The sequence below is a fragment of the Geotrypetes seraphini genome, chromosome 4 (assembly GCF_902459505.1).
Source record: "Geotrypetes seraphini chromosome 4, aGeoSer1.1, whole genome shotgun sequence".
Lineage (NCBI taxonomy): Eukaryota > Metazoa > Chordata > Amphibia > Gymnophiona > Dermophiidae > Geotrypetes > Geotrypetes seraphini.
This window is the reverse complement of record NC_047087.1, coordinates 58,354,310-58,369,833: the sequence shown is the minus strand read 5'-3', so window position 1 is coordinate 58,369,833 and position 15,524 is coordinate 58,354,310. Positions and strand designations below refer to the sequence as shown.

Here is a 15,524-nt window from a genome sequence, read left to right as displayed (position 1 = left end):
CTAGTGGGGCTAGTACCGTCACCTCCTTTGCGGGTCCCCCTAGCCCGTTGAAGATTAGGTCAAGAGTGGCATCTCCCCGAGTTGGTTCCGTGACCAGCTGTTCCATGAAACAGTCCCTCGTGGCCTCCAGGAATTGGTCTCCCTTGTGTAGTTAGAGTGTCCGATACTCCAGTCAATCCCAGGGTAGTTGAAGTCCCCCATCACCACCACACTTCCGCTTTTGCATACCTGCCTCAGTTCAGCCTCCAGATCCTGGTCGATTTCTTCCGACTGTCCAGGTGAGCTCACAATCTATCTATGTACCTGGGACTGTGGAAGATTAGGTGACTTGCCCAGGGTCACAAGGAGAAGCATAGGGTTGGAACCCACAACCTCAGGGTGCAGAGGCTGTAGTTCTAATTAGGATGTGCTTTTTATTGCTTCAAATGAGTATACACAAGATAATAGATTCAAAAATGATAAAAGCAACTAAAGCTTGGACTAGAATTGAGAATCAAACTAACAGCATAATGAATTGGCCCCAGCAGTAGAAATAAATTTTCATGTTTACCTCTATGCTCCTATGAAAATGCTTACACATAAGAAAATATGGAATGTCCATGAAAAAGGAAACAAACTGCCTTAAGTGAAAAATAGTGATTCAGTTTAACATGTATCCTTATAAATCTACATACAAAAATGGAATACAGCTAAAGAGATAAAGTTAAAGACGTCTACTTACCCCACCCACACTGTTTTCTCGTCCACTCATGCTCTGAAGGACAGCCTTATCTAAACCCAGTTTCAGACTTGCTCTGTCAAACATCTCTCTTTCATATGAGTTTCGCGTTATCAATCTGTAAACTTTTACTGCTTTGTTTTGACCAATCCTGTGACAACGAGCTTGGGCCTTTAATAGGAATGGAAAATAATTATGCTTTGGAGCTAGATTTCTTAAAAAGTGCAGTGACAGTCAAAGCAAATGTACTTTTTATGCTACTTTGGAGTGTCTTAATATTTACTATTCTTAACAGTAATTATGAGACAACATTTTTAAAAATAAAAGGATTTTCAGAAGGATAATTAGTCAAACATTGTTTCACATGCAAGAACCTCAGTGCTCAACTGACCAAGCAAACAAGAAAAATTAAAATTAAGTGTTATGGATATATTAAAGACCACAGATGTAACTGTTATAAGAGAGGATAAGGGAAAACAATTATTGAGATATTTTGGTGATGTCATCACAAAGTAAATGATTCTTGAATTAAGTTATAAGGTGCCCAAGGTCTAAAATGTTTTAGAAATATTAATGCATATCAATATACCTTCTTCATACAGCTAAATTATTTATAGTTCGAGTTTCCCATTATTGGCAGTGTAGATTTTTCTTTAATGACACTCCATGAGTATTGTATGCAAAGCACATTCTTACTCTACACATTGCCATTCCATCTGTGATATCAATAAAACACAGTCATTACCCCCCTCCCCCGTTAAAATGCAGCATAGTCAAGTAATTACCCTAATGATACTGCCTTAATACAGTCAGATCATGTACTATTTTGTCTTTGTTACTGTCACTTTTAAGGTTAGCAAAAGATACTTTGGTACATTCACTTATAGTTTTTATTCTCAATTGTATGGACCTTCAGATAGTAACCGGGCATACAGTGGTCGATTGCTTTGCTCTTCGTCAGTCCAGCCTTTATTAATTATTCATAAAAGACTCATTTTGTAATTTTTTGTTTTTTACTTAGACTTTTCTATATGTTAGTATTAAAGGAACGTCACTTAGCTTATAGTGCTCTTGTCCTATATTCACCTATCCCAACATACATGTTTCATCACAAAACTTTTCTTCAGGGTTGAGGGAAACTACAATAAAATATCCAATATCCATGCCTTACTTTCTTATAACTAAAAGACAAATTAACAACAGATAGTGCCTCTACTGCAGGGATCTCAAAGTCCCTCCTTGAGGGCCGCAATCCAGTCTGGTTTTCAGGATTTCCCCAATGAATATGCATTGAAAGCAGTGCATGCACATAGATCTCATGCATATTCATTGGGGAAATCCTAAAAACCCAACTGGATTGCAGCCCTCAAGGAGGGACTTTGAGATCCCTGCTCTACTGAACAGTAAAGTATTTAAAAGCAGAGAGAACCAGCCGCTTACCGTTTGAGGGAGCTAACTCATACTTGTAACATGGCTGTGGTTTGCAATTAGGGCCATTAAATATAGCTGGCCTGACGCAGATCAAGACGTATGCTGTCATCATCATACCAGTGCGAGGCTCAGCAGGACCGGAGCTATTCACTAAAGCACTCATAGGATCAATAGCCACTCGATTTCCTCATTTAATCGTTTCAATGAGAAATTCTATCCTAGAACCTTTACCAAAATTTATTGACATCTTTTTGAGAGAAGAAGTGAATAAGATACGATCATATATCAAGGACACCACTCACATGCTTTCAATATTGGCTTCTATAACTACAGTGACGGAAGACTGGATACTAGTCACACTTAATGTGGCATCACTATACACAATAATCCCAGCTGATGAAGCATTAGGGATGATGCAGGTAGTTTTCAATCATAATAATAATAAAAATAATAATAACTTTATTCTTGTATACCGCTATACCCAGGGAGTTCTAGGCGGTTCACATCAATTAAACAAAGTTTAATAAGAAATTACAATAAACTAGAATTACAAGTAATGTAGATATTCAGGTGAGCATGAAGAGGGGAGTTGTGTCCTAGAATCTCCGCTGACTTCCTCATGAAATTAGCTAAATTGGTTCTCACCAGAAGCTATTTCTGGTTCAATGAATAATTTTTTGAACAGATTCATGGAATTGCAATGGGTGCCTCGGTAGCGCCATCTATTGCAAATCTATATATGGCTAATATGGAACAGAAATACATCTATAATTCTGAGGGGTTCAAAAATGTCATCATATGAAAAGATTCCTCAATGATTATCTTTTTTATCTGGACAGCCTCTATACAAGAACTTGATATCTTCATAATATCGCCCAATGGTCTGTTGCCTAACATCAAATTCACTGCAATGATTAATACCAGGGAAATTGCATTTCTAGATATCAACATCCAGAAGGAAGCGAAAGGATTTAAAACATCTCTGTATCAAAAAATTACTGATAGGAATAGTTTACTTCGCTACCACAGTTTTCATCCTGATCGGTTGAAGAACAGCCTTCTCATTAGTCAATTCCTTCGCCTACGACGGATTTGTTCGTCATTTGAAGATTTCAAAATTCAGGCTAAAGAGATGAAAGATAGATTTTACCAACGTGGATACCCAAGGGGGATCATACAACAAGCGTACACCAGGGCAAAATTTGCACAACGCAAACTACTACTCACTTACAATGAGGACAAGGAAGATTTGGGATTAGTTTTTGTACAAAGATTTACCCCCTCTCCCCTAAAATCAAGAAGGTGATACTCAAACACTGGCACATAGCTCAGTTAGCTGTCCCCGACTGCCCCGAGAGACCCATATTTTCGTATAAATGCACCAGAAATATTGGGGAGCTTTTCAAAAGCAAGCCTGTGATGGTGCCTCACAGTAGGGGGGACTCATACGGGATGTGGCAGATGTCAATGGTGCAACCTGACTATGACAGGTCAATGCTGGGTGCACCTGGACACTGGGATTAAATACTACACTTATGCTTCTACCAATTGTGATTCCACGTGTGTGGTGTATTTAATCCAATGTACTTGTAACAAAATCTATATTGGGCACACTATGCGCTCTATCAAGACCCGTTTAAATGAACACAAATCCCGGGTCCGGACAGAACAGGATACGGCCCCTTTGGTTAGGCATTGGCAGCTTATGGGGCATGAGTGGTCTGACATTAAATGGAGAATTATGGATTCTGTTACAGTAGGGTGGGAAGGAGGCAATATTCAGAAGGCTTTGGCAGTTAAAGAGCAGAAATGGATATTTAAACGTAAATCCCTGGCTCCCATAGGATTAAATGAGGAGATCGAGTGGCTATCGATCCTATGAGTGCTTTAGTGAATAGCTCTGGTCCTGCTGAGCCTCGCACTGGTATGATGATGAAAGCATATGTCTTGATGTGCGTCAGGCCAGCTGTATTTTATGGCCCTAATTGCAAACCGCGGCCATGTTACAAGTCTGAGTTAGCTCCCTCAAACAGTAAGCGGCTGGTTCTCTCTGCTTTTAAATACTTTACTATTCAGTAGAGGCACTATCTGTTGTTAATTTGTCTTTTAATTATAAGAAAGTAAGGCATGGATATTGGATATTTTATTGTAGTTTCCCTGACCCTGAAGAAAAGTTTCACGATGAAACATGCATGTTGGGAGAGATGAATATAGGACAAGAGCACTATAAGCTAAGTGACGTTCCTTCAATACTAACATAAAGAAAAGTCTAAGTAAAAAACAAAAACAAAAAAATTTCAAAATGAGTCTTATATGAATAATTAATAAAGGCTGGACCGACGAAGAGCAAAGCAACCGACAACTGTATGCCCGGTTGCTATCTGAAGGTCCATACAATTGAGAATAAAAACTATAAGTGAATGTACCAAAGTATCTATTGTTAACCTTAAAAGTGACAGTAACAAAGACATGATTTGATTGAAAATACAACAGTGGTTTATATATACCATTAATACAGTCAGAAACAGTGATTAGCAAGACTGCATCTGTGTGAAATGCACATCTGTATTCTGCTTTTTTATCAACAAAGATACATTCTTTAGCAACAATTTAGTGGTATTTTTTAATTAGTTTTGTTAAATTAGGAAGTTGTAACATAACATAACAATATGCTTGTATACCACAGCTACTTCTCATTTCTGTGTAGTTTACAAAGTAAAGATACTGGGCATTCACAGTGAATTACAATCCATTAGTTTTTAAAGATTTTCTAAATGCCAGATAGGTGTTGGAACTTGATATAAAATTACCAAGATGTTTATCCCATATACCGGCCTGACAAGATAGAATTCTGCCAAAGAATTGTTTGTAAACACATCCCTTAATAGATGAAAAGCCAAATATCCACGAATCCTGTGTAGGGCGTTTTCTAATAACAAATTCAAAGTGGTCAAGAAAATAACTAGATAAAAGACCATATACAACCAAACTTAAACAATATTCTTGCCTCAATTGGCAGCCAGTGCAATCTTTGGTAATATTTTGTCACATGTTGTGACTATTTGTGAACCCAAATGATTTGTAGATTTTAGCCACTTATGTTGAGTATGATCGATTGTATTTAGGAATCACTAAGGGTCTTGTTAAGGAGTCTAGCTCCTTTAGAATACAGGTACAGCAGCTGCAACTCTAATTGGAACCAAAGCACATGATCATGTAACTCACATTCCATACAGGCTTCACTGGTTGCCTAATAAATAGAGAATTTCATTTTTTAAAAATTTCAACTGTATTAATTAACTTTGCAAAAAATACAGTTCTTTGTAACTGTGGGCAAGTCACTTAACCCTCCATTGCCCCAGGTACAAAAGTACCTGCAAACAATATATAAACCATTTTGATTGTACTGTAGCTATATAAAGGCAGTATGTCAAGTCACATTCCCTTTTAAGGGTATTAAGGTATTTCAGTAAGCTAAACAAGAGGGATTTAGGTACATTCTCTACCTCCAAATTAAAGAGAATGGCCATAGTCATTCTCTACACAAAAGTAAATGTCCTCTGGTTAGGACTTACACCTAAGCCTGGGGAACATGATTATCTAGATAAGGGGTGCCCACACTTTTTGGGCTTGCGAGCTACTTTTAAAATGACCAAGTCAAAATGATCTACTAACAATAAAATTTTTAAAAAACCACAAAGCACATTGTATGCATAGAAAATGTTAATTATCATTTCTATTCCGGGATTTTTTCAAAGAGGTCAAAGCAGATGACTCTATGCACTGTCACCTCAGTAACAACCATACAAACATAGACAAATACCCCCCTCCCTTTTTACTAAACCACGATAGCAGTTTTTAGTGCAGGGATCTACGCTGAATGCCCAGCGCTGCTCTCGAAGTTCATAGGCTCCCTGTGCTAAAAACCGCTATTGCGGTTTAGTAAAAGGGGACCATAGTGTAAAATATAGACAGCAGATATAAATTCAGACACATTTTGATCACTAAATTGAAAATAAAATCATTTTTCCTACCTTTGTTGTCTCGTGATTTCATGAGTCTCTGGTTGCACTTTCTTCTTCTGACCATCATTCAATCTTTCTTCCCTTCTTTCAGCCTTTTTGCTTCCTCTCCTCCAGACCTCATTCCTTCCTCCAACTTTTTCTTCCTCTCTCCCTGCCTCCCTTTCTTTTTTTCTCTCTTCATGCCCCCTTTCTTTTTTTCTGTTTCTCTTCTTTCCTTCTGTCTCCCTGTCTGCCCTCTTTCTTTCTGCCCTCCCCCAAGCCACTGCCATCGGGGAACAGGCCCCAAAGCCGCTGCCATCCCAAGCTCTCCCTGCTTCCCTGCGTCGGGCCGACCAGCATTCCTCTCCTTGACATCAATTCTGCCATCGGAGAGGAAGTTCTGGCCCAGCCAGGCAGTGATTGGCTGGCCAGAACCTCCTCTTCGACGGCAGAATTGACTTCGGGGAGAGGAAGGCTGATTGGCCCGGTAGATCGCCAAGACAAAGTGAGTCTATCACGGAGCCTTGGCGATCTACCGGATGATCGCGATAGACCTATTGGGCATCCCTGGTCTAGATTGTACCTGTGGGTTCTTTTGTATTTTCGGATGATAAATATGCATGATCTATAAACTAGGATACAATAAATATCTTTAATATGATGCCATAAGCAGAATATTCAGCTCACAAAGCTTCTGGTTTCAGATGGACAATATTCTTAGCAGTCTCTAAATTCCCATGCTTGGGAAGGCGATAAATGAAGAATCTTACCTGCAGAGATTGCGACTATGTAAAGAGGGAAGGAGGGAGCTTCAAAGTTCTCATCTATAATAGTGCAGTTATACCTCTGCTCTACCCAGCCCAAGTGATTACATAAGCAGAATCTGGCCAGGGTAAAATGCACACCTACAGAAAGAGTAATGTTTCACTTCCTCTGTTACCAACTGATAGAGGAGAGTGAGGTCATACAGTATAGGCAAAAAAACCCTCCCTCCAATGTTTCTGCACCAAATGCTAAATTAAAATAGTATGTTTTCAATAGCAAATTTTGTAAAAGATGACTCAATCTGTAAACATTGTATAATTTTGGGGGAGGACATTGTATAATTTTGGGGCTATAAACTAAAAAGTCAAATGTCTTATGGATTCTAGGTATGTCTTTGTAGGTGAATGGAAAACTATGCCGTTAGAGTCCAAGGATAGTAATGATCTTGAAGGGGTATATGGGATGATGACAGAAGTTAGGTAAAATGGAGATCCAGAGTGAAAAGCTTTTCAGTCAAACAAAGGATTTTGAAAAACACATAAAATGGGAATGGAAGCCAGTGGAGATGCAGAAGGTATAACATGATCAAATCAATTTGCTATACAAAGGATTCTTGCTGCAGTATTATGAAGGGTTTGAAGTAATTTTGTCTGAGCAGATATAATGCCTGCATAAACATAGTTGAAATAATCAATTTTTTATATCAAGCAAGAGTGAATTATTTTGTATAATTGTGGAACATCTAAGAATGAGCGAATGGTCCATATAAAACAAAGAATCTTTGCTTTAAGATTTGTGAAATATGAAGGGAACAAGAAAAGAAGAGAGAGGATATCAACGTGAGACAAAGGTATAAAGGAGGGGAAGGAGCGCATTGAGACATGGGAGGAGCAAGAATTTGGGATAAAGGCTGGAAGGCAGGGAGGGGGGTATGAACTCGGAACACAGAAGGAAGGGAGGGAGGGAATAAAAAGGGAGAATTGTTGGGCATGAGTGTGTAAGTGAGAGGGAAAGAGACTGTGAACATGGGGAAAGGAAGAAAGAGGAAAATTGTTGGGCATAGAGAGAGGAGTGAGGTAGAGATACATGGGGAAGAGAAGGATGAGAGGGAGAAATGTTTGATATTGTGGTACTGGAGAGGGAACAGAGGGACAGATTGAAGGGGATGCAAGGGGGAAGAATGTTGGACATAGTCATGGAAGGAGAAATGTGTCATGGAGCTGGAAAGGTGTGAAACAGGGAGAAATGTTGGGCATGGGGCTGGTGGGCAGTGGTGAAAAATGCTGCACATGATCCGGGGCATGAGAGAGATGTTGCAGTAGAGGGAGTGGGAGAGATGAATCCTGGATCTCTTTCTCTCTTTCACCACTCCCTGTACACAGGGGGAGGGAACTATGGAATGGTGAGATGATAAAGGCAGACATATGGGCACAGGGGAAATACTAGAAAGGGATGTATAGAAGACATAGAGAAGGGAGATGCTGAACATGGGGAACAATACATACACAGAGATAGATGATGGATGGTGAGCAAGGAGAAAGAAGAAATGTCAAATGGTTGGGGAACCCTGTCGAGTTAAGAGAAGACAAAACCCCCCGAGACAAACATGATGTGAAGAATAAAATGACGGAGCAACAAAAGATAGAAAAAAATAATTTTATTTTCTATTTTGTGATTAGAATATATCAGATTTGAAATATGTGTCCTGCTGGAGCTGGTGTTAGACATAACTGGAGACCACAAAGTCCAGACCATGTTTCTTTAACTTCCAGCTGGCTTAGGGCTCTCTATGACCAGGGGGCAGTTGCCCTAGTTGCACTCCTCTAACATTATTCCTGTCATGTGCGACTGCGGTATTCTATTTGCATGATTTTTCTGTGTAGCATTCTGTAATAATTTGGCTTATTTTCGATAGTGGAGGAGATATTTCTGAAGGGGTGGGGAGGGGAGAGAGGGGTTTTGTTGATACTTGCTGTGTGTTATTTGTGTTTATAAAATGACAATTGTACAGAATATTGTTTCTTTTTATATTTTAATAAAATCAGTATAAAATTGAGGCTTGTGCAGATGGAATCAGATGGCTTGCAGGAACGGGGTGGGGACGGGAATTGAGCTGGTGAGGATGGGGCCGAGCTCACGGGGACGGGGTGGGGACAGGGACAATGTTTTTCCACACGTTATTCTCTATTTCATGGTAAATAATGGCCGCTGTGAAAGGCCATTTCAAGAATGAAAAATAAATCTCAGGGCCAAAACGAAGCAGTAATAAAAAAAAAATATGGAAAAACAGAAAAGCAGGAAAAATAGCTAGACATAAAAAAATATAGAACCACCAATATGCCTTGAGACATAACTCTGACTGCAATACTGCAAATGCAATACCGTGTGGCTTTTTATATATCGGTAAAATGAAAACATGCATCAAGACCATAATCATAAGAGATATATACACATCCCCCTCCATATTCGTGGGTTTGGAACTTGCAACTTCGGTTATTTACGTTTTTTGTATGGGTGAACCACCCCCCTACCTCCCAGACCTCTCCACTTACTTACTTTTTAAAACCTGGTGATCTAGCAGTGAAGCAGGACAGGAACAATCTTCCTAAGCTCCTGCCCTGTGCAGAACTGGGAACAAAAAGGGCTGCCTTGAGTTCCAGTGGTCTCACAGGAACTCACGGCAGCCATTATTTCTGTAAATAAGCTGCCACTACTAGCACCGCTGCCAGGAACTCTGGGAAAATCCCCGAAGAAGTAGCAGTCATATATAGGCGGGATTGCCAGAGCCACGAACAATAAGAGTGACCAGAACCTCTAAAAAATCTGGGTCTGCTATCAGGCAGGGGAAATAGGGTGATGGTTCACCACAGTAATCATGAAGTTGTCCAGTCCCTTGCCAAACCAAAACCACTCCATTTAGCCAAAGGAGCCTTGTAAATGGAATGAGCTACTCAGTGGCAGACCCAGAGCATCCAGCAGAACGGAGTACGCCGGCACCTTAGCCACTACTCACATAATAAGCTAAAAGAAGGTGAGGAGGAAGCTCCACAGTCTCAGTCTCCAGAGCATCTCAGCTGAGTCAGACAGGTGTGAGCGACAAAGGATGCCGCCAAAGCAGCCTTAATGCCTAAAGCAGCTGCAACAAAAAGCCCCAGAGGACACCATCCACCTAGTGGTCCTACAAATCTGAAAGCACCACACCACCTGCTCTGGGAAAAGAGGTGCTGGAAGACATCTATGCAACTCAAAAATCCACCCTAGGCTGACCCAGAAGCTGCTGGCACTCCTGTGCTGGTGGATAAAAGCGAGATATGGCCCACCCTATCTTAAGAGCTCCTGCCAGAGATAGATACTGTTATGATATTAAAATGCTCATATCAGGGTGCCAGGGATAGGCAGAAGACTGGGAGTGCACTCCACAAAGCCAGGAGGAAAAAGTGGACAGAGCCGGCTGAGTGACCAAATCAACTCCTGCAGAGACTCAGACATAAGAACTGGCAAAGCTGCTCCTGAGAACTCCGAAGAGCCAGAATACAGTCTCTGATCTCCCGTGCCTGAAGTGCTGCGCTGGAGAATAAAGGACCAGCGAGCTGGTCATCATCTGAAGGATCACGCAGATCAGGATCAAGCAGCACTAGAACAGTGGTGGACTGAGAGAAAATGTGCCCATAGAAGCAACAACGCTTAGAGACAGATCAGAGGCTAAGTAGGCCTGAACAGGGGAAGAACGCCTGCTGCGAAATGCATTCCACAAATATGCCAGTCTGCAAAGGCCTCCAATTCCTGGGGCGCAGAATCACCCTGAAATGACGGAAGAATGAGATTCTGAGGCTGCAGACCCAGTCGCTCTGAGCCCCGCAAACAAAATAAGCTCCTCCACTGGGCTACCTGAGCATTTGGTCATCTGCTCAATCAGAGGAAAGGCTAAGCTTTGCCCTGCCGTGACATGTGGCGCAAAAATGCTCCAAAAGCACTCAATTTGTGCAATCCTAGCAAAACTCCACATTAGGAGAGCCCGAGGACTCCATCCCAACAAGTTTAGAGGCAAAAATTGCAGTTCTGGAGATGCAGGGAACTTTTGAAAACAAGAAAGCTAAAAATTCATAATGGTCACTGCTAAGAAAAAATTACAATATTTTTCATACAAAGCAAACATTAAAAGATAGTATAAGAATTCAAAGGTAAAGATTTCCAAAACTGAATGAAAGATTAGGTTCTTACCTTCGATAATCCTCTTTCTCTAAGTCCCTTATGGAATCAATACTAACGGTATTTCACCTCAACCTGCAAACCGGGTCTTGCAGAAATCCACACCATTTACTACAGTTTTAAAGGAAACAAGGTATTTTTATACATATACACTGCATCCTTCAAAGAGGTCACAATGCTGCCATCAGAACTGGGATGTATACAGAAGAATAACATCTTATGTAGCTAATCAGACTTTGCTAGATTTTCATTCTACATACTTACCTGCAGATCATTCTGGGGATTCCAGTCAGAGTCAAAAATGATGCAGGTATCTGCTGCAGTTAAATTGATGCCCAAGCCACCTGCCCTTGTACACAGAAGAAACACAAATCGGTCAGAATCAGGCTTACTAAACCGATCTATAGCAGCTTGCCGCAGGTTTCCTCTCACTCTTCCATCAATTCGCTCATACAAATACCTGTAAAGGGTAAAAAAGAATGCGTGTGTCAAAAACATGTGTGAACAGATACCTTCTACACAGAAGATTCTGCTTCCTTATTATTAGCCATTTCCGCTTACAAATCGATTACACTAGAACAGGGGTAGGCAATTCCGGTACTCGAAAGCCGGAGCCAGGTTAGGTTTTCAGGATATCCACAATAAATATGCATGAGATAGATTTGCATCTCAAGGAGGTAGTGCATGCAAATCAAGTTTCAAGTTTATTATAAATTTGATTGATTGCTTATTCAAAATTCTAAGCGATAAACATCTCAGTAAAATTACAAAATTAAGAGGGCAACAAAACAAACAGAGATCTAAACCTTACGAAACATGTTGAAAACAAACTTATAAACATAATAAAACACGAGGAAAGGATGGGAAAAGAAATACAAATTAATTGATAAAATAGAAGACAATTATGGTAAAAAATCCATCTCGTATATATTCATTGTGGATACCTCAAAACCTGACTTGGCTCAGGCTCTTGAGGACCAGAATTGCCTACCCCTGCACTAGAACAAACTAGTATTCTTTGGTAAATAAAAGTTTAAAAACAAGTAACACAAGCAAAGTGTTAACAGGAAGATCCTCATCTGCAGCCATTCCGCTATCAGTTGGCATACCTCAGGGCTTTGTCCTAGGACATCTTTTTTCCCCATCTACATTTCTTCCCTTGGTGCTCTAATCTCCTCCCACGGCTTCCAGTACCATTTCTAGGCTGATGACTCACAAATTTACCTCTCTATGCTCAAAATTTCTATGGGAATCTACATAAGAACATAAGAATTGCTGCTGCTGGGTCCATCATGCCCAGCAATCCGCTCGTGTGGCAGCCCTCTGAATCAAAGACCAATGCCCTGAGACTAGCCCTACCTACGTACATTCTGGTTCAGCAGGAACTTGTCTAACTTTGTCTTGAATCCCTGGAGGGTGTTTTCCTCTATGACAGACTCCGGAAGAGGGTTCCAGTTTTCTACCTCTCTCTGGGTGAAGAAGAACTTCCTTATGTTCGTACGGAATCTATCCCCTTTCAATTTTAGAGAGTGCCCTCTAGTTCTCCCTACCTTGGAGAGGGTGAACAACTTGTCCTTACCTACTAAGTCTATTCCCTTCAGTACCTTGAATGTTTCGATCATGTCTCCTCTCAATCTCCTCTGTTCGAGAGAGAAGAGGCCCAGTTTCTCTAATCTTTCGCTGTACAGCAACTCCTCCAGCCCCTTAACCATCTTAGTTGCTCTTCTCTGGACCCTTTGTAGTAGTACCGTGTCCTTCTTCATGTACGGCGACCAGTGCTGGACGCAGTACTCCAAGTGAGAGCGCACCATGGCCCAGTTCAGCGGCATTTAGGTCAAGTCTCAGCAACCCTGGCTGACATTACTACATGGATGTCACACCACCATCTAAAATTAAACATGCCATGATTGAACTTCTTATCTTTCCTCCTAAACCTGCCTCTCCCTTTCCTCTGTTCTCTATTTCGGTAGATAATGCTCTCAGCCTCCCAGTCTCATTGGCTCAGTGGAGTTTATGCTCCAAATGTTTTAAAAAAAAACCCAGCTTCATAAGCAGTGTAAATAGTTTGTAGGCAGTTGGATGCTGTTGCCATATGCTTGTGGTATGGGTTCACAGCCAGTCTTGACATATTAGAGCCTAGAATCCCAAACTGAAAATGGGACTTTTACTGTTAGGGAATTCAATGCTCTATAAGAGAGAGTTTTGTTTTTTAAGTGGTCTTAATTTTTTTCTTGTAAGGCTTCTATAATTGTAACATGCACTGGTTTTGCCAACTAAAGTTTCACGGTTGATTGTATCCATCTGCCCCTGCTTAGCAGGTACAGCTTTCCCTTGGCGTTTTTAATATATTTCATACTGCATTGATTTTCTGCTTTAATGACAAAATATAATGAAACTTCTATTCGTGGACAACTTGTAGCATATTATGTAAAGTTTGGTTATGCTGCATTTTTTGGACTACTGTAATGCCCTTTTCTGTGGCTTGCATCAAACTTCATTACAGACTTTATAAGTAGTTCAAAAATCTGCTGCATGTATACTTGGAGGATTGACTAGGATTGATCATATTATGTTTCAGTTTATTAAATTTCATTGGTTACCTGTTTGGCAAATTCAGGGCTCCTTTTACGAAGCTACGTTAGCGGCTTTATTGCACGTGACTTTTTAGCGCGCGCTAACCCCCGCGCTAGCCGAAAAACTATCGCCTGCTCAAGAGGAGGAGGTAGCGGCTAGCACGGCCGGCAAATTAGCACGTGCTATTACGCGCATTAAACCACTAACGTGGCTTCGTAAAAGGAGCCCTCAGTTTAAGATGTTGTTTAAAGTGCATTATATGGTAATGTCCCTCTAAGTTTATTGTCCTTCTAAAGCTCTCAAATAAAACATATGTTGAAGGTTCCCTTTTTTACCAGGTTTGTCTGGAGGACAATCATTCACACGTGTATTCTCATGTTGGCCCAATTACGTGGAATGGTCTTCCTCTAGAATTATGAAAACTACATTCCTATTGAGGCAAACCAGAAATTGCAATCTATTCGTATATCCAAGCATTACCAGCTGTAAATTCAAAACCTTCCTGGATAGAACTTTTATGTACCAAGCAAACAAACAACACTGGCTGGACAACTACATAAATAGAGCTAGACTGACCTACATCACCTTTAGAAAAACCATAAAAACTGCCTTATTCGACAGATATGTCACCTAAACATCAACTACACCAAATACTATTTCCATTTCTATTTTCCTAATATGTCCCCCCTAAAAAAATTCTAAACAAACTGTATTATGTAATTTGCCACTTTATCTAAAAGGACCCCTCTGAAATTCTATTCAAACTGTATATTGTAATTGCTGCATTTTAAGATTCTGTATATTGTAATTTCACTAACTATCTGCATATTGTAACTCGTTGATTGTCCAGCTCTTTTCTGTTGTAAACCGCCTAGAAGTCACACAATTATGGCAGTATAGAAGAATAAAGTTATTATTATTATTATCTTTGAATCAACTCTTTCCTTTTCTTATATACAGCAGACTGCCAAAACTTGTTATTTCTTTCTATACAATGCCGCTAAAATCTGGAATTTCCTTTCTGAGCATGCTGCCAAGACCTTCATCCATGCCTTCGTCTGGATTACTGCAACTTGCTTCTTGCTTCTCTTTCGCTAAGCCATCTCTTTGCCCATCAATCTGTTCAGAATTCTGCTGCATACCTCATATTCCACCAGTGTTGTTATGCTCATGTTACCCTACTTGTCAAGTCACTTCTTTGTCTCCCTGTCCACTTCTGCATACAATTCAAACTCTTCTTACTGACTTACAAGTATATTCACTCTGCGGCTCCTCAAGATTTCTCCTATCTTATCTCTCCCTATACTCCGCCCCAGGAACGTGTCTGTACCCCTCTTCTCTATGGCCAATTCTCGACTCCATTTCGTCTGCCTTATTGCACCGTATGCCTGAACAACCTGCCTGTCCTAACACTACCAACTAGTAAAGCACCATATTTATCATTCCTGCTGTAGTCCTCTACCCCTTCATCCCTTTGTTATTTCTTTACATGAACAGCTTATATTGATTCACTATTTTGTCCACTGCCTTTCATAATTAGATTGTAAGCATCTTTTGCGTATTTAACGTACATCGCTGCGTATGTCTGGAAGTGCTACAGAAATAAAAAATAGTAGTAGTAGTAGTAATGCCCAATAATACTATGGGGAAAATTTACCATATACTGTATACTTGACTAAGTCGATTTGAATATAAGTCGAGACTTCCATTTCCCCCCAAAAAGGAGGAAAAATGGGTGACTTGAATATAAAGTCAGGCGGCTTAATATTCAAGTGCTCTGCCAGTATCTGCCCTCAGCCCACTTCCCTCCATCCCCTGTCAGG

At 40.4% G+C, this 15,524-nt stretch overlaps 1 protein-coding gene across 1 annotated transcript in view; it reads right to left on the bottom strand.

Moving 5' to 3' along the window:
* The window catches only part of CHD9 (chromodomain helicase DNA binding protein 9), a 499,652-nt gene that overhangs the window by 197,913 nt on the left and 286,215 nt on the right, over positions 1-15,524 (bottom strand). The window contains 2 exon segments of the mRNA XM_033940083.1: positions 722-889; positions 11,392-11,587. Of these exon segments, the coding sequence (XP_033795974.1) occupies positions 722-889; positions 11,392-11,587 (364 nt within the window).